Source organism: Leuresthes tenuis, unplaced genomic scaffold, assembly GCF_036924035.1.
Source record: "Leuresthes tenuis unplaced genomic scaffold, fLeuTen1.0.hap1 SCAF_3, whole genome shotgun sequence".
In the NCBI taxonomy this organism is placed as follows: domain Eukaryota; kingdom Metazoa; phylum Chordata; class Actinopteri; order Atheriniformes; family Atherinopsidae; genus Leuresthes; species Leuresthes tenuis.
This window is the reverse complement of record NW_027325357.1, coordinates 5,694,312-5,711,968: the sequence shown is the minus strand read 5'-3', so window position 1 is coordinate 5,711,968 and position 17,657 is coordinate 5,694,312. Positions and strand designations below refer to the sequence as shown.

At 42.9% G+C, this 17,657-nt stretch overlaps 1 protein-coding gene across 2 annotated transcripts in view; it reads left to right on the top strand.

Moving 5' to 3' along the window:
• Nucleotides 1-16,468, top strand: part of mtss1 (MTSS I-BAR domain containing 1) — a 52,671-nt gene extending 36,203 nt beyond the window's left edge. The window contains exons 7-14 of one of the 2 annotated variants that reach the window (XM_072381513.1): nucleotides 6,367-6,524; nucleotides 6,627-6,734; nucleotides 7,038-7,135; nucleotides 8,020-8,098; nucleotides 10,732-10,863; nucleotides 11,680-11,830; nucleotides 12,143-12,169; nucleotides 13,977-16,468. In XM_072381513.1, coding sequence (XP_072237614.1) covers nucleotides 6,367-6,524; nucleotides 6,627-6,734; nucleotides 7,038-7,135; nucleotides 8,020-8,098; nucleotides 10,732-10,863; nucleotides 11,680-11,830; nucleotides 12,143-12,169; nucleotides 13,977-15,127 — 1,904 coding nt within the window. In that variant the 3' untranslated portion in view covers nucleotides 15,128-16,468. The remainder of the gene's footprint in view (nucleotides 1-6,366; nucleotides 6,525-6,626; nucleotides 6,735-7,037; nucleotides 7,136-8,019; nucleotides 8,099-10,731; nucleotides 10,864-11,679; nucleotides 11,831-12,142; nucleotides 12,170-13,976) is intronic. The other variant, XM_072381514.1, reaches the window with a different exon arrangement.
• Nucleotides 16,469-17,657: the final 1,189 nt, after the last annotated feature.

Below are 17,657 nucleotides of genomic sequence, written 5' to 3'. Positions count from 1 at the left end.
GTTAATGTGTGCTGATCTGAGGCCTGTTTACTGTCTCCGGGCGTTATGACTGGACCATTGCTGCAGAAATGTGGACATACCTCTCGGCAGACACCGGGCCCACGCCCTTCTCTGCTATCAAATGGACACACCCCGTTGTTGCCATGGCTTCATTCGGCTTTACATCCCATAATCAAAGAAACTGAAAGCTTATGAGGAAAGAATGCGGACGGCCTTAGGTAGAATAAAACCAACCAACAAAGAAACCTCATTCGTGCATGTCACACACAAACCAAATTAAAATGAAAGAAACATTGAGGCCAGTTTACAAACATCATCTCCGTCTTTGCTCTCCCTCTCGAGAAATCCAATATGCACAGACACAGAAATAGTCCGTGCACACATCACAGCCTGCAGACCCACCCAGAGTAAACAGAGTGATGTCTGATGTGGGTTTAGCATCTCTCAACACGTTTTTTCTCCGTCCATCTCACTGTATTCCTCCGTCATTCCTCTGACTGTCTGTGTGCCTCAGTTCTGTCAGACAGTGACACGCCAAATCACCTGAATATTTTTGAGCATTTTGTAGTCTAACTGGCCTCTGCAGCTACGATAACTTTGTCCTCAACGTGGAAGTTTACTGATCTGTTGCAGAGGACTGTTTTTATTTAGCAGATAAGTCCCAAAGGTCAAGAAACACAGAACAACAGACACGTGTCTGAGAGCTTGCAAAGAAGGCGCAATCTATCCAAAAAAATATCTACATCACACAACGATGCATCATTTTACAGAAAGGTTTTTTCTTTAAATTTAGCTGCTCCAACCAGATCTAAGCCACGAATCTGGTGAGTTCGGTGCTATTATTACTCATAGAGATGGTGGAAAAAACTAAAAAAAAGGTTGTGATAAGTAGGAATTATCCAAATGAAAGAAGTGTACAGGATTACAATATGTAAACAAGTATGAAAAGCCATAGCTTCACGTTGTTACCACGTAATGACAAAGCACGCACGTAAACACACATTCTCTTTCTCCTGCTCAGTGTCCCAAACTTCACGTTATAATTATCCTCAGTGTACAGCGCTGTGTGTGTGTGTGTGAAGACACCGTATAATATGTAACAGACACAGGGACCAACTGGTGTAGCTTTATTGTTTGGAGAGAGCTAGTCTTAACAAAAGTGCTGTTATTTTCAGCCCGTCATCTTGTGCATAAGCTGTGTTGGAGGTTTTGTTTCTTATTCAGGTTGAAGTTTACTTTTTGATTGTTTTAGGATTCGTGTTTTCTCATTTTATTCCATTTACCAGTTTGCATTTAGTCCAGAAGACACTCATGATATATCACAGTCACACCTCCAGCAAACTATGTTTAACTCTCTATTTCTAACAGTTTTCTTCAGATTCTTTCTTCAAATCCTTAAACTCTCACATGCTTTTTTTTTTTTTTTTGTTGCTGTTATTATCTTATAATCTCCCCAGATCATTCCAGCACATTCTGCTTTAGTGGGGGTAAAAATCGACATGGTATGATCGAGGATGCTTGAATAAAAAAAGGAAACCTGCTAACAGTAAACATCTGTTCCTTCCCTAATCATCCCATGTGATTTTGTGTGTGTGAATCATACATCTGTCATTATGTGGTCTTTAGCCACTTTAGGAAAGGGAATCTCCAATGGCTGACTGAGTGGAGCAGATAGCAGACGGGAGAAAAGATATTTTCCTCTGTATGCATAAAGAAACACTTGCAACGTGGGAGCAGAACTCACAAAATGGGCTTTATGAGTGTTTGAGAAGTAGCTCCAGAAGTAATATTAAGAGCTGTGGAAGGTTGAGGCTACAACATAACTAAAAGTGCATGCTGTGCACATTTGTGTCCGGTTGTGTGACATATTATGAAACATGAGAGCAAGAAAATGAGCATTTCCTCTTTTTTTTTTGTCATGAGTGAAGCAATAAGCAGCAGTTTGTCCAAAACAGCAGAGAACTAAAAGATTTCTTTATTTTTCTTAGATATTAAAGATGCAGATAGCATTCAGGCTTTGGTTTTAGGCTTGTGCTGAACTGTAACTGGAGTATAAATTATTCATCAAGAAGAGGATAATTGAAGAGGAAAATAAGAGCATAAGAGAGATGGGTTTAAGTCATCTTGTCCATGACTCCTTTTGTGGTTGCTGTGTCAAAGAAGATTGGAAGAGAGAGCTGCAGGAAGAGTGGGAACAGAAATATTTGTAAAGAGAAAAATATAGATTATGGAGGTACAAAAAAAAAAAAAAAAGGGAAATCCCATCCCTGAGAAGAGAGGAGGAGGTTAAAGGAGTAAGTGCGGTTTGCATTTAAGACCTCCAGGATGGAGGGGGAGGACATGGATGAGGTCATGGAGCTCTGATGTGGCGAGAGGGAGATGAAGATTCAGATAAAACGGGAATCAAATGATGTGGGATGGAGGATTCTGAAGAAGTCACATATGAGCACAAGAAGCTTAGTAAAGGAACCTGAGGGTGGAAAAGAGAAAGATCTCAGAGGAGATAAAAAATAAAAAAAGATTTCCTGAAGGGGGGAAGTTTTTAAGAGAGGAGAAGAGTTGGGAAAAGGGAAGATGAGTTGAAGGTTGAGTAGAGACGAACAGGAAAGACGGAAGATGTGACGGTGTGTTGAAATGGGGGAAAGGAGGAATGAGGACACCTAAGATCAGGGAGGTTAAAGGGGGAGAAGGGTGTTAAGTGCTGCATACAGCTGCTTCATGTCTGGACCTGCTGTGGAGAAATGCACAGAAACATTCGACTTACAGTATCTCAGGGAAACTACTTTACCTCCAGTCTGACGCAGACGGTCTAGACTGTTGTGTGATTAAGACTTTAAACATCAGTCATAGGTTTTAAAAGCAGATGATTATGTCATCATGAACTTTTCAGCGTCATGTGTGACTGCAGTAAAGCTGCTAAAGCTACCAAACTTTGGGACATTGTGCCTAAAGATGGGTAAAACCCAAGCATTGACCTGAATCCTTTTGGTTTTCTGTTTTTTTATCCTTTAGGTTGGAAGGTCCCATTATTCTCATAGCTTGAAGACAGATTTTTTCACGGGTTCATTTAAGAGGTGGGGCTTTAAAGAAATCTTTTTAAACAACCTCCTCATAGAAAAGTGCTGACATACTGGTTTTACTTAATCCTGTGATGCAGCTTGGATCATGAGTCATCCGTTTAAGAAGTTATTCACGCAGTGTTCTTATGATGTGCCACAGGAACACAAAGTCAGGTGTCTGTCCTGAAGGCAAAAGACCGACTTAGTGTTTTTCTGAGTGGTTTGATACTTAACTGTTTAAAGTTTTCCCCCAAGTTCTGATATCTTATATCGTGGCTCTTTCACCACAGCAAAAAGAGGAGATTTTGTGCTGTTGGTGTATGGGTGGACTGATAAGAAAAAGAACTAACAGATAAGTGAGTAAATAAAGTGACTCCAACTGCTTCTTCTCAGAACATTTTCACCATCTGTCCTCTCTTTCTTCCTTCCCTGACTTAGTTCTGCCCAGTGAGGCGAGCACGTAGAACTACTGTTTCTGTTTTCCGAGCTCAGGTGGCATGTGCTGCTTTCTTTACTGTAGATCCAGTCCACGTTGATTCAGATTAAGGGTTTTTACACAGCTACTCTTTTAATCCCACCAACATTCAGAGTCGCACAAATGAGAAAAGAATGAGTCGAACAACGAGTGCATCTGTGTATCCAGAAGCTCATTTTAGATCAGTTTTCTGGTGTCTAAAAGTAAAATAACTACTGTCGTGTTGGGTGACACCTTCCTACATTAGGAAGAGCTTTTGTGGAAACTGATCCAGACTAATAACAGTGACATATGATCTTTGGGAAGTTCTCAGCCACAGCAATGGAGAAAATTCCTCTCATATTGACTTGGTTGTTTTCATGTGTCTGACTTGAATATAATTGAATTGGGATTAGATTACTCAGACCTTGGCTGACCCGACTCATTTAGTTTTGAGCTGAGCTGTATTTGCCATTGAGGTAGATGCATCTTAACTTTGTTAATTAAAGTAAAAGTCCATATAACGATGTAAAAACAAGGCGATCCTGTGGGGAAAGCGAAGTGAGGTGCCGTTTCGGTGCATTTAGGATGCTCGCTGGTGACAATTGAATTTGAACTGTCTTTCACCTTTTGCAGAGTGAGCGAATTGGCTGAGCCTCAGATTTCAGGTCTCTGTGTTTTTGTGGGTGGCGAGCCAGAGCCTTGTAGAAACAGCGGCTGACAGCACACAGCCTGTGTGTTTCCTCAGAGGCCAGACGTCAAACCAACAGCACAGCAACACTGAGCTTCTGTTAGCAGCGTGGAAATAAACCTCCGACTCCTCCACGCTCGCACCTGAGCTGTGTTTGGACTGAGTTTACGGCACAAAGCTTACAGTGTGCCCGCCTGGCTTCAGAAACTGCTTCCTGCTGTTTTTCACAGGATTTACTGTCTGTTTCTCTGGTTTTATGCCGAAGATCAGGACGTTTTGTTTGTTTGCTGGAGAAATATCTCAAAAATCTGGTGGACAGATAACCCCAGAGGTCGGACTTTGTTGTTGTTCACCAGTACGAAACTGAAGGATGAAATATAAAAACACTCCTTCAGGAGATCAATCCTTGAATGATTTCAATAGGTATCATTACATTTATGTTGCTTTCTTTGACTGTTTTTGTCATATATAATGAAGAGTTAAAGCCTGAAATAAGACGCTCCGTCGGAGCCCTAAAAGACTTCTTTGCAGGTAAACAGTGTTTCTGAGTTGAGCTTAAGCTGCTGTGTTGGTGGATGTCTGTGCTTAGGGCTTATTTTATCATTCATGGGTTGTATTTCCACAGCTGGGATGGTCCTCTGGTCAGCTCCTCTCTGTCTGCGGGTCTGGGGAGGTGAGGCGAGGCGAGGCTCAGGCCAGATCAACACTATACTGCTGAGCTACAGCTCAGCTCCGGCAGTGCCTTCAGCCACTCTTACACAACTTAAAATAAAGTGTCAGTAGTTTAAAATACCGTAACTGACTTTCGGTTTCTAACACCTGCTTTACACCGGGAGCCCAGTGTGTGCAGGACATGATGCTTTCCTGTTTTTGTCTTTGATTTGTTCACATTGAAGATTATCTAAATCAAAATGTAGAAATTCAGCCTCTGGACCAATGTGTTTTCCTTATTGTTGCTCTTCTTGGATGTTTGAGCTCCGCGGTGCACGATTGCGCATGTGTTTGCTACTGGGCTGTGACCCTATGCTACAGCCTGTCTGTGTGACACGTTAGAGTTCAGAGCAGAGAAGAAGAGTCTGCTTTGATGTAGGTTTCAGGTAAGTTTGGACTGAAAGGAACATGCACAAGATCTAAGATTACAACCTAGTCCCTGTGACCCTCTTCTTTTAAAACAGTGATGTGAAGTCTAAACTGTGAAAATGTGTGACAGCTGAGCATGTAATTGACCTGCCTAACTGGAGGGATGTGGGGTTATGTTAACCCATTATGACCTGGTCCTCAGGTTTTATATTCTTAATAGGATTGAGTTGAAAGAGGCACAGAATACATCTGACTGCTCCAGAAGCTTTTTTTCTATCAAAAGAGAAATATTAAAGGTTTTCAGAGTGGTGCATTCAGTTTAAAGGTTTGTCACGTGCACTTCAAGGCTTGTTAAGTGCAGTAAACAATCTAGTCAATAACACTGGAGAAGGAGTAAAACTGATGAGTCATCTGTTTCTTTTTCACAGTATTAGTACTGTTAGTACTGTTTCTCTGCATCTTGATTACTCAGCTGATTTTAGTGACAAAACATAATCAAGAAATCACAAGTTTTCAACAGCTATATTAGGTCAACAGATCAGTTGGTCAGTTGAATGGATCTAAACACAGACGGCCTTTATTCTCATTGCCTTTGTCAGATTCTAGGTTCTCAGCCCAAACAGAAGGACAAGGTCAGGCAGCATTTGTGGGGCAGACAGCTGATGCTCAGCACAGTGTGTGTGTGTGTGTGTGTGTCTTGTGCTTTTACATGAGCTGCATAGTGTTGCGCTGCCCCCTGCTGGTAGGATCTGGGTAACACAGAAACACTGAAACACAATAACATGATACTCATTTTTATCAGGTTTATTTAAAAAAAAAAAAAGCAATTATCCCTTTTTATTTAGATATTTCCAGAGTGACTTGAAGAGATTTTGACCTTTTATTTATTTTTAAATGTTTTTGTTTTTTGACTTTTATCAGCCCATTTTTAAGATTGTAAGTATCATTTTCAGTGTTAATCCAGTTTAAATCCACCTGGATTGTGCTGCTCAGTGTTCCAGGACCCGTGTCTGTATATCTCGACCTTTCTTCCATGTATTTTCCCAACATCAGTTTCTCCCGTGTGCGTTTTATTTCTGTAGGGAAGGACGAAGCTCGGGGCCAGCTGGACAGCGCGCTGCAGGATGTCAACGTGCGTTACGCCGTTCTGGAGGAAACGGAGAAGCGAGCCGTTTGCAGAGCGCTGATCGAAGAAAGAGCTCGCTACTGCGGCTTCGTCAGCATGCTGAAGCCTGTGCTGGTCAGTGTGTGTTTGCGCGTGAGACGATCCAAAGCACTGTTTTCAGCCTTTAAAGCTGGCTCGATTAGAAAAACTGTGCTAATTCTTACTGTGTGTTTGCAGGACCATGAGATCAACATGCTCGGTGAGGTGACCCACCTGCAGACCATTCTGGAAGATCTGACCAACCTGACCGCTGAACCCAGTAAACTCCCAGCAGCCAGCGAACAGGTGCCCTTCACTTCTCTTTGTTCACTGCAGAATTTTGACCAAGCGTATTTTTACCTGAAGAGTACAGCATGTGACACTTCACTTGAAACCAGAAATAAACTGAGATTACTAACAAAGTGTCGCCTGTATCTAAATACATGATTTATTTGATCTATTTTAGAGCAACAAATTCCTCCGCTGCCGGTCTGTTTTAGGGAATCAGAGTCACATAGAAAGATTGAAATGTATTTCGGTGAGCTCGGTCTTTTGCAGGAACTGACTTACAGGAAAACTGAGTTACAGGAGATGTTATTTGTTTCTCAGGTGATTTTGGACCTGAAAGGTTCTGATTTCAACTACACCTATCAGACACCTCCAGCTTCTCCCAGTAACACTCTGTCCAGGAAGAGCAGCATCAGCAGGTAAAACCCGGCTGGCACTGGCTGCAATGTGCTGTAAGACTGTATCCATTAACAGCATCTCTGGTCTGAACGGCTGATTTCTCTACATTTTACTGCTATGGTGACACTGCACACTCTTAAATGACATCTAGGAAACATATAGACTGATGCTTGAAAGATCAAAGTAACCCTGTAGATTTTTGTAGACACTGGACCAAGAACACATCATATTTCTTACACTCAAAAGTACATGAAAACGGCTCGTTTAAGCAAATGTGACGGAATATTCTACAAAGTCATTTATTTGTCGAAAAGAAGGAACCAGGATTATATATGAATTAATGGTGAAAACATGTGAAATCCATAATAATAATGGAGGAATTTTAGTCCAATCCTCGATACAGAACAGCAGCTTCAACTTCAGCTTTAAAATCTCTGTATTGATGATACACTTCCATAAACGCAGACTTTAAAGGTTTCTAAAATAAACATTTTAATTATGAATTAACCAGGAATCCTGTGCCACATGTAGTGAGGGATAAAAAAAAAAAGATCTGGTATGATATTTTCTTCTTTTTTTTTGTTTTTTTTTGTTTTATTGATCTACCTTTGGGACTGTGATGTTGATTCAGACAATATTTGTGCTGAAATAAGTTACTCTAAATGGTTTTAGGAGAACTTTCAAGCACTTTTATATGATATTTCTCTTCATAATGTTCTGAAATAAGTTCAGATTCATTTTACAAATGCCCAGAAGAAGTGGATAATTTAAGATAGTTAGAAACTTTACAGCCGTGGTTCTTTGGTTGTTAGTAATTAAAATGACTCAGTCTGGTCAGTCTTTGTCTTTTCAGATGTATATAAACTGCTATAAACACTAAACTGAAGTACTTATGGTTTGATAGCAACTACCAGTCTGGATCAGTGAGACACGTTCCCTCCTTGGACTCAATCAGCTGTGCTGTGGATGGAATACACATTCAGGTACCACATGCACACACTCACAGAGACTGTTCTCAGACCTGAAGAGCTTCCTTCTTGAAATCTAAGACACTTTGCATTACATGGCCAAAAGTAATCTAATGATAAGTGATAATCGGGGCTGTTTTTTCCCGTGTGGGTGACTTTATTCCATCTTATGCAAACATATTAGAATCAACAACATATTTGCCAACATTGTTGTACTTTTCTTGTCTTTCACAGTTATAATTCCCCCCCGATAGTTTCCCCAGTTTGGTGTGGCAGAGGTTTCCCTCCACACGGCCCTTCTTTTATCGCCATCCTACACTTGATCCCCTCTCAGCCTAAAGCATGCTGGATCTCACTAAAGCTCCTGTGGCAGATTGGATGCATCTCTCTGCAGCCACAGCCATTTCCATAGGAAAAGCTGTGGAAGCTGTTTTGGCAGCTTGTTCAGTTTTTGGTTGGAATGTCAGGATCTCCGTACTTTTGGCCATGTCCTAAACGACGACGATCACAGTTGTCTGATTTTAACCAAACTCAGTAAATGTTTGTTTTGAACTTAAAGCTGCTAAATCCTAAAAGGTACAACAACACCAACTCATGCTCGCCATCCCTCTGCTAAAATGTCACTGATGTCAGCTGATGTAACCTTCGAAATAAAAACTTTATGTCCTGACAATGAGAGAAGTACAAGAACACACACACACACACACACAACGCTTTAACCCTCTCCTGTGTGTAGCGCTCCTCCTCGCCCTATCTGCTGTATGGCTGTGATGAAAGTGGGCGGTCCCTCAGCGAAGGGAACTCTCCCTCTCGCCTCGGTCGTCAGGGCAGCCGTGGTCGCTATGGTTACGCAGCCGGCTACGGTCACCAACCCGCTCAGAGCCACCGCGTTAGCCGCAGGGATTTGACCACCGTGAGAAATAACTACAACTACTCCATTCCTCCCAACACGAGTGCCGTGCTGTGTTTTTGCCGTTTGTCCTCCATCAGTCTGAATCTGGATCCACCCCACAGCATCCCCAGCTGTGTTCCCTTTTTACCACACATGCATAACTCTGACTTTAGAGCCTTCGCATTCAGCCCCATGTTTTGTCCCAGATTCCACCCGCTCAGAATGAGCCTCATGAATCCAGCTTCATCCCATGAAAACTCAGATTTCACCGCAAATCTCTGTCAGTTTAATCCTAATCCTAATGCCATTCCATAAAGTTGATGACGTTCGTGTGTTTTCATGTGTGCACTAATGGGTGCTTTTTTTGATGTTGGACTGAGTGTTTATTCCTAAGTTTGTCTAATTTTTCTGTTTCTGTGATCCTTCTCGTACATTTTGCTTAACTATCAGAACAAATTTGACAGTTTGATGCATTCATTTATTCACTCTTATGGTCACTGCTGCAGTCTCTGAGTGACACCTCTGTGTATAAATTAATGATTTATAGTTTAATATAAGCCCCTACAAGCCGTCATCTTTTTTCTCATCAGACCCTGAAGTAGCTCTCTGTGGTCAAACCTTTTTCAGCTGTTTTCTCTGTGTGCAGAAGTCAACATATAAAGCTCAGCTTTTAGCCTGCTGCTTGGTTTTTGAGACCAAAACAATATTGTTGATCAGGATGAGTGCTGAGCTACTCATTTGAAAGAGTCGAGCAGCCACACAGTTCTTCCTCTTTATTAGTAGATGCATAAAGCTTCTACTCTGTGACAAGCTGAGATTTACTCTGACTGTTGTTTTCATCAGCAATTGATCTCAGTTACTTTCTGAGTTGGTAGTTTTGCCGATAAGATTTTAGAAAGCAGTGAAAAAAGCTCATCGGCATCCCCCGACATGTGATTTGTGCTTCCAGCAGCCTGAAACCCAAACGAAAGAAACACACCATCGTCCAGACTGCTGCCGATAAAACTTCTTAGTCTTTAGACAAAGGCTTTTGCAGCAGCAAGTTGCCTCTCTTTTCAAAGCAGCCTTGAAAGAGAATCAACATGTTGCACGTCCTCTCGTTAAATTCCACTTCTCACATGTGATCCTCTCATACCCCACAAACCTTAACCGGTTTTCTCTTCTGTTACTGTACCAGAATGCCTTCCTGGTGTTGGAATTTGGCGTAATGGTCCTTTACTCACTCGCCAGTTTCATAAGAAAGACAAATCCCCCAGACTGCAGTTCATCATATTTTACAGTGAATTACATCCCCACAGAATCGGTCACGTTTAGCCCTCAGATCAGTTCATTTGTGCCGATATTTTTGGTTGTTATTGTCTGTAATTTATCTGTAATTTAAGAAGATGCATGTTGTGTAGATGATCCTTGCCCAGCAGTCATTGTAGAAGTCCTGTTAGTACATCCAGTGCAGCAGGTTTCTCTAAAGTAATCATTTAAGTAGAAACAAATCTACTCTTTCTCTGCTCTTGTTTTAACAATGTGGCTCTTGTGGCTTTGCGTGCCTCACAGCTTTTATTTAAAGCACATAAACACTCCTCCAACCTCTTCACACCTGCTTTTATAGCAGCTGTCACAGAATTGAAAGGATTGATGTGTTGAATGAGGGACTTCTATGACGGCTCCATGGGATTATGCTCTGTGTACTTTGCTGATGTTACTGTTATTTACTCTGACAATACATGTTGATTGACTCTAGCTGGTTTATTTGTGACAGGATGGAGTTTGTTCCACCAATCAGCTGGCATCTGGGGGGAGCGGTGGGACGGAGAACGGCCTGCTGGCCCCCCCACACAACTCTTACACACATCATGGGGAGAGAGCTCGAGCCATGTCTGCATCTGGGAAGGTAAAACGCAGTGTTGGGATATGAATAAACTCACATTTAGATCCAGGAACACACACAAAGAAATATAAAGTTGCAGCTCAACCATTTTAAGGCCAAAGGACGCTGCTTTAAGTGATAAATACGCCTGAACGTGTATAATTAATGAACAGGGGTTGATTTTTAAAGGACTGATCAATGCCTGGAGAGCATTGGTGCAGGAAGTAAGAAAATGTTCTGAGCTGATATTATCATGGGTCCAGAAATCCACATTACCCACACGAGGGCAGCAGGAGACCAGAGAGTGTTTGAATTATTTTGCTCTTATTTTTTCCATCCTTTCCTTCCATCTACTCTCCTCCTTTGTGTTGAGGTGACAGGAAGAGCCAGATGCCTCCTGTGCTGAAACATCAGTCCACTGCACCAGTTCCAGCACTTTATCTTTGTATTTCAGCTGTGTGCAGGTGTCACAGTCACACACTGTGGCAGGATACAGATCATTAGTTGAAATGGGCTTTTGAGGCCCATATAGAAACTGCCTTTCAGAGGTGGGGGTAGTGCCTGAGTTTGCAGCTTTGAAGGTCTGCTTGGTTTAGCAGGACCTCATCCAGAGTCTTTGCAGGCAGTGTATCTCTGTCACATGACCCAGTGCTTTTGGAAGACGTGAATGTCCACACCACCGCGCTCCTTCAGATGATGCGTTACGCTTCGGCTCCTGATTATTTCAGGCCATTTTCATGTGTGTTCATTGTAAAACTGTAACTTAAACAGGAAACAGTTAAAACACTAAAACTTGTGTCCATCCGTTATCTTTTCTCCTGGTTTTGTAAATTCCTTTAGTCTTGTTCGGCCCGGGATCAGCTGGCGTTGACCTTGGGCGTGTTAAATTCGGACGCCTCCAGGAGCAGCAGGGACTCTCTGCACTGTTCCAGCGGTTACAGCACCCAGACCACCACCCCGTCCTGCTCCGAGGACACCATCCACACACACAGTGAGTGCTGACACGCAGCCTAAAACCATCTCTGTTGCTCTGAATCAGGGTTGGTGCTCCTGTTTGTGCAGCCAGTGGAACCGAACACACGCTCAGGGAGCTCCGTCTTACTTTTTGTGTGTGTCCAGCTGAAGCTTTCATATGACTCCTGTGTATTTTCTTTAGATTTGCATCGTTAGGATAAAACTGACTCTGTTCACCTGCCTGTCATCTGAATTATGTGCTGGTTTCTTCTTTTTGTTTGGTGTACTTGGTCCTGTCTGGCTCTGTTGGTTTTGTTTTCTTTGTTAAACTTCCGTCCTTCTCTTCCAGCTGTAAGGAGAGATCCTTCCATCTATGGTAGGTCTCTGCCTGCCTGTCTGTTTGTCTGCCTGTCTGTTTGTCTGCCTGTCTGTCTGTCTGCCTGTCTGCCTGCCTGCCTGCCTGCCTGTCTGCCTGCCTGCCTGCCTGTGTGTCTGTCTGTCTGTCTGCCTGCCTGTGTGTCTGTCTGTCTGTCTGCCTGCCTGTGTGTCTGTCTGTCTGTCTGCCTGCCTGTGTGTCTGTCTGTCTGCCTGCCTGCCTGCCTGCCTGTGTGTCTGCCTGCCTGCCTGTCTGTCTGCCTGTCTGTCTGCCTGCCTGTGTGTCTGTCTGTCTGTCTGCCTGCCTGCCTGTCTGCCTGCCTGCCTGCCTGTCTGTCTGTCTGCCTGCCTGCCTGTCTGTCTGCCTGTCTGTCTGCCTGCCTGCCTGTCTGTCTGCCTGCCTGTGTGTCTGCCTGCCTGCCTGTCTGTCTGTCCTGTTGTCTACTTACCTCGCAGTGAGGTTCAGGGGCTGCTTGCATGCCATCCCGCCTGCATCCAGCACTGAATTAAAACCTGTTTATCATCAAAATTCTCTGAATAATCTTTAGCAGCATTTGTTTGCTCTTGATACCCTTGTCTGATATTAGGTTCCTTCTTGTTGTGGGAAATGATAATGATGATATTTGATATTCATTATGCTGTAGAACACATTTTAGCAGCATCTGTTTATGCAAACAAACCTTCATTTCTGATCACATACTTATTTAAATGTGAATCAGGAATAATGTGCAATACTAATGTCCCGTGTATCCACATAATTCAATTCAGTCTCATTCATATCGCACCAAATCACAACAAATATCATGTGAAGGCACTTCAAAGTTACAAAAGTAGCCCAGGTTGTGTTTTAACTGGAAATTATGAGGAAATGTACAACTTAACTGCTTAAAACTGTAGTTTAACAACAACTAAACTTAACCTCATCAGCAACCGACACCATATTTTCACCTAATAAAATGAACCTAAATAGATATTTCCTACTCAGGATTTTCTGTATTGGGTCAAAATTAACCGCTTGCTTCAGGCCCTCCTTTTCCACAGGACAGATCATATCGGCATCGTATCCTTGGCCCATTAGTAACGTCCTCCTTTCAGACGCTGGTTGAGCTATTTGTTTACTTTTGCGCTCCACATACCCGGTCGGTGTTTTTGCTTCCAGTGGTGAAACAAGTTTGTCGTGTTTCCACCTTTCGTGGTAACGGCTCTTTTGTATATTTTGCAAAGTGTAGCTCTTTGTTAGCGGTCTCCCTCGTGTTTCTGAGTGTTTCTGAGTGTTTCTGGTCATCAGAGGCTCACACGCTGCTTTCGCCCTCACACATGTTGGCTTGTGCTGTTGTCATGGGAATGTAAATACATCTCATCACCACATAAACAGCTTGATGAACCCAAACACATATTAGTGAGAGAAAACAACATATTGTCCCATATGATTGTCACATATAACATATTGTTTGCTTCATTCCTGAAACCAGAATTTACAGAAAAACTGAACCTAAAGACATTTCTTTGGATAATTAAGTTCCTGAAGCTTTGCAGCCTTTATAAAGTTGTGATTGTGACCCTTATGCTGGATATGTGTGTGTGTGTGTGTGAGTAACTGGGTTGCATGTTCCCCGGGTTTCCACAGTGATGCATTCCCTTATTATTTCTTCACATACACAACCAGTGACCCACAGATGAAACTATGTGCTCCCCCTGCTCCTGTCATGTGTGTCAGATGAGATGAAAACACAGTAAAAAGTCAGAAGTAGAGACCAGTACAGCTGAATGCAGAGCATCAAACTAACGTTTCCTTTTTCCCCCTACAGTCGACTACGAGTCCATCTCTCTTCACGGGGACGCCGATTCCATCTCATTCCACCACCTGTCTCACGGCAACAGCCAGTCAGACTTTGACAAGTCCTCAACCATCCCGAGGAACTCCGACCTCAGATACCAGTACAGGGAGTTTGCTCAATCTAAACGTCCCGCTTCCACAGTCAGCCTGTTGGCCGACGCTGAATTGAGCGGCGGGTCCACCCGTCAGCTGCAGTCCCACACGGCAACCATCAGGCGCAAACCGTCATCAAAACCAATATTTCGCAGAGGCACGATCAGCGGGGGTGTTCCCATTCCCATTTGCACCCCAAAAATTCCCCTCAAAGCCCTTGGAGGAAATGGTGGTAGTGACGAGAATGTTTTCACAGCGCCCCCTGCTGGAGGAGTGGGAGGTTTTGGTCACAATAAACTCTGCACCTCCACCCAGAGCCTCAGTGCTTTACCTGCTTCTTCTTCTTCTCCGTACTACCAGTTCATCCCGGGTCAGATGCCCATCCCGGTGCCTGTGCCTACTGTACCTTCCCAGCCACCTGAGGGAGGCAACGTCAAACAGCAACAGCAGAGACAGTACCTGCAACAGATGCAGCAACAGCAGCAAATCAGCCACCAGCAGCAACGCAGTCAGGTCCAGCAGCACAGCCAGCAGATTCAGCAGCAGCAGTGGCATCAGGAGCAGCTGCAGCAGCTACAGCAGCAGCAGCAGCTACAACAACTACAGCAGCAGCAACTGCAGCAGCAGCAGCAACTGCAGCAACTACAGCAGCAGCAGCAACTGCAGCAGCAGCAGCAACTACAGCAGCAGCAGCAGCAGCAACACATGCAGGATCAATATTGGCCCCAAAACGAGGATCAACAACAGCTGAGCCAGCAGCAGAAACATAGGTTGTTCCAGCAGCAGCAACAGGCCCTTCTCCAGCCCCCTGCTGCCCAGAGAGAGCCCACCACCCTGGACCGCAGCATCAACCATCAGCACCAGCCCCATCCCTCCACCAACCAGGATCAGAGCCCCGAGCAGGCGACCCAGGAGGGGGCAGGTGGAGGAGGAGATATGCTGACGCTCATCAGAAAAGTAACGCTCAAAAGGACCACCACCAACGATCGCTCCGCCCCTCTCCTGCCACCTCCAACCAATCACAAATGAGGCCGAACAAGTTTCCCCTCCTGCTGGTGAATTGTTACGTTCACGGGCTTCAGCACCTGACATGAGGTACCAGAGTGTGTCCGCACAGAGCACACAGAGCAAAATGAAACTTGGACTTTGTTGACTTTACGAACAGACTGAATAACAGCTGCAATCCAACATTTGCTTTGTTTTATTACATAAAATTCAGCTTTCTTTTAGGCCGTTTAGTTTCAGGCTTTCAGGCTTTGTTTATGTTTGCATTTTGATTGTGGATTAAGTTTTTGCATGAGTCAGTCTTACTGACAGAACCATTGATTGTTTTAGTTAGTCCTCATTTCCTGGTCACTTAATGTTAACTAGCCAGACCAGGAAGTGGGTAGTGTCTCAGCTCCGCTTCAGGCCTGGGTGCGTTTGATTTGCTTTTTGCTTAGATTTCCAGGAGGGTGGAGTTAGTTAGTTAGTCCAGTAACTCCAGTGTTACATGGTTGACCCGTGTTTTGTGGAGTATCTTTTTAATTTAGCTGGCTGTGGGTCTGTGTGCTTCCACAGGATTTGAAAAGTGAGTGTTTGTTCGGGACCAGGTCATCTCAAAGAGTTAAACCAAACACTCAGAACTCTGGAATAAAACGTTGACTTGATCTGTAGATTGTAAATATTAGAACAGACGGAGCTTTGGGAAGATGAATGTTTTGCTTAACGGCACGTTGTCGGAGGTCACTCGCCCTCTTTGACACGATGAATAACAGTTTTGTTCCACTCGCTTTCCGTTTCCACCCCTCGGATGCCAAATGGTGCCTCTGCAGAAAAGAACCGAATATCTTACTGTGGGCAAAAGTCTGATTTACTGTGTAAATAATTATCTGGTTAATATATGAAAAAAAAAAAGAATACGGTGATTTACGGCTAACTTTAAAGAGGCAACCTTCATGTTTCTGGAGAAGCAGACTGATGAGAACGGATCACATTATTGCTACGAACATAGCAGGCTATGACGAGCAGAACTATCACACAGCAGCTGGTGAATAACAGGTCTGTCGTGGACGAACGCCACGTTCTTTCAGGACTTTTTGCGGCCTTCTTGCTGCAGAAACAAACTTTTTAAACAGGAGCCTGACCCACACAAGATTACAGCCGCTGACAAATGTTTAAGAGAAATATTTGCTTCTTACATTAGGATTTTAATTTAGAGCCATTCTGACTTGGATATTTACTTAATAGACAAACTGCATAATGGAGTCACTGCCTCTCATTTTGTCAAACCCATATTTTTTGCTTATTTTGTCACTTATTGGTCAGCGTATATATATAAAATGTTCCTCCCCCTCGCTATAAGACTAGTAATAAATTTTTATTTTCTGATATCTGTTTATATCTGGAATTATTTTGAAGATAAACCACCAGCACACTGATCAGAATAAGCGAGTCAAGCTCATGACACCAGTAATACTTGTGTGAAAAATGTATTTTCTTCGTATTCTGTTGGAGAAGTTGACATTATTTGAGTCGGATGTTATCGAGCCATCAATCGTATTGCACTTTAAGGCACTTCCTCCTTAGCTTCAGTTTCAGACCTGATGGCTACGCCCATTTATATAAAATCTGTGGTCTGAGTTGTAGTGACAAGGGACTGGAGATGTGGAATAGGTCCCACTTCCTCTGTGGACGCTCACTTATTATTGTTGTCAGATGGAACAAAAACTGCCGCTTTAAACTACTGACTGTAGCCAGATTGGCTTTTGTAGTTGTAACATTAGCATTGACTTTAAAACACAAAATGAACTGCATTGTTTCTCCAGATCAGTCGTTACAGTTTACAATTAAATGATGGTGTGTACTGCAAGCAGCCACCAGGGGGCGACATTTTATGCTTTATTGAAGGAGCTACAGTTTGAAACTTTCCCATTTCTATGGTTCCTACACCAGAACATTCAGTCATTTATATCTTTAAAGGACTTCTTATCGAATTTATCCTTATTAGTACCAAATATTAGACATTTAAACTCTCAAATATCATTACAGCAGCTTTAATATGTTGGCACAACAACGATGGATTTTTCGAGAAATGATGTTCAGTTGTGTTTGATTATTTAAAGCCAATAGAACCTGATTTAGCTCCTTTATTTGAGTGCAGTAAATTAGCCATATCCTCTTAAATTCAAAAGGATTACGGGGAATATTTATCCTTACTAGTTTAAGCTCCACTTAAACTACTTAGGCTCCAAGTTTTTAACAAATTGTGACATCTTTTGTTTGAAAAACTTCACACGCTGAAGAAAAGACGTTTGTTTGGAGATTTACATCACCAAAAAATCTCCAACGCAGCAGATTTTTCTTTCCCTGACACATTCAAAGTGCTTTTTATGACCATTAAGCAGCAATAGTGTGGACGTAACTTCAAATTTGACTATTCATCTAAAGAATTTGGTTCAGACAAAATAGCTGGTTCTATTTTGGGTTGAAATGTTCAGACCTGTTAACATTTCAGTGCTTACGAGAGTTCATTTTCTTTAAGTTTTCATGTTTTTCGGCTCAGATCTGATCTCGGCAC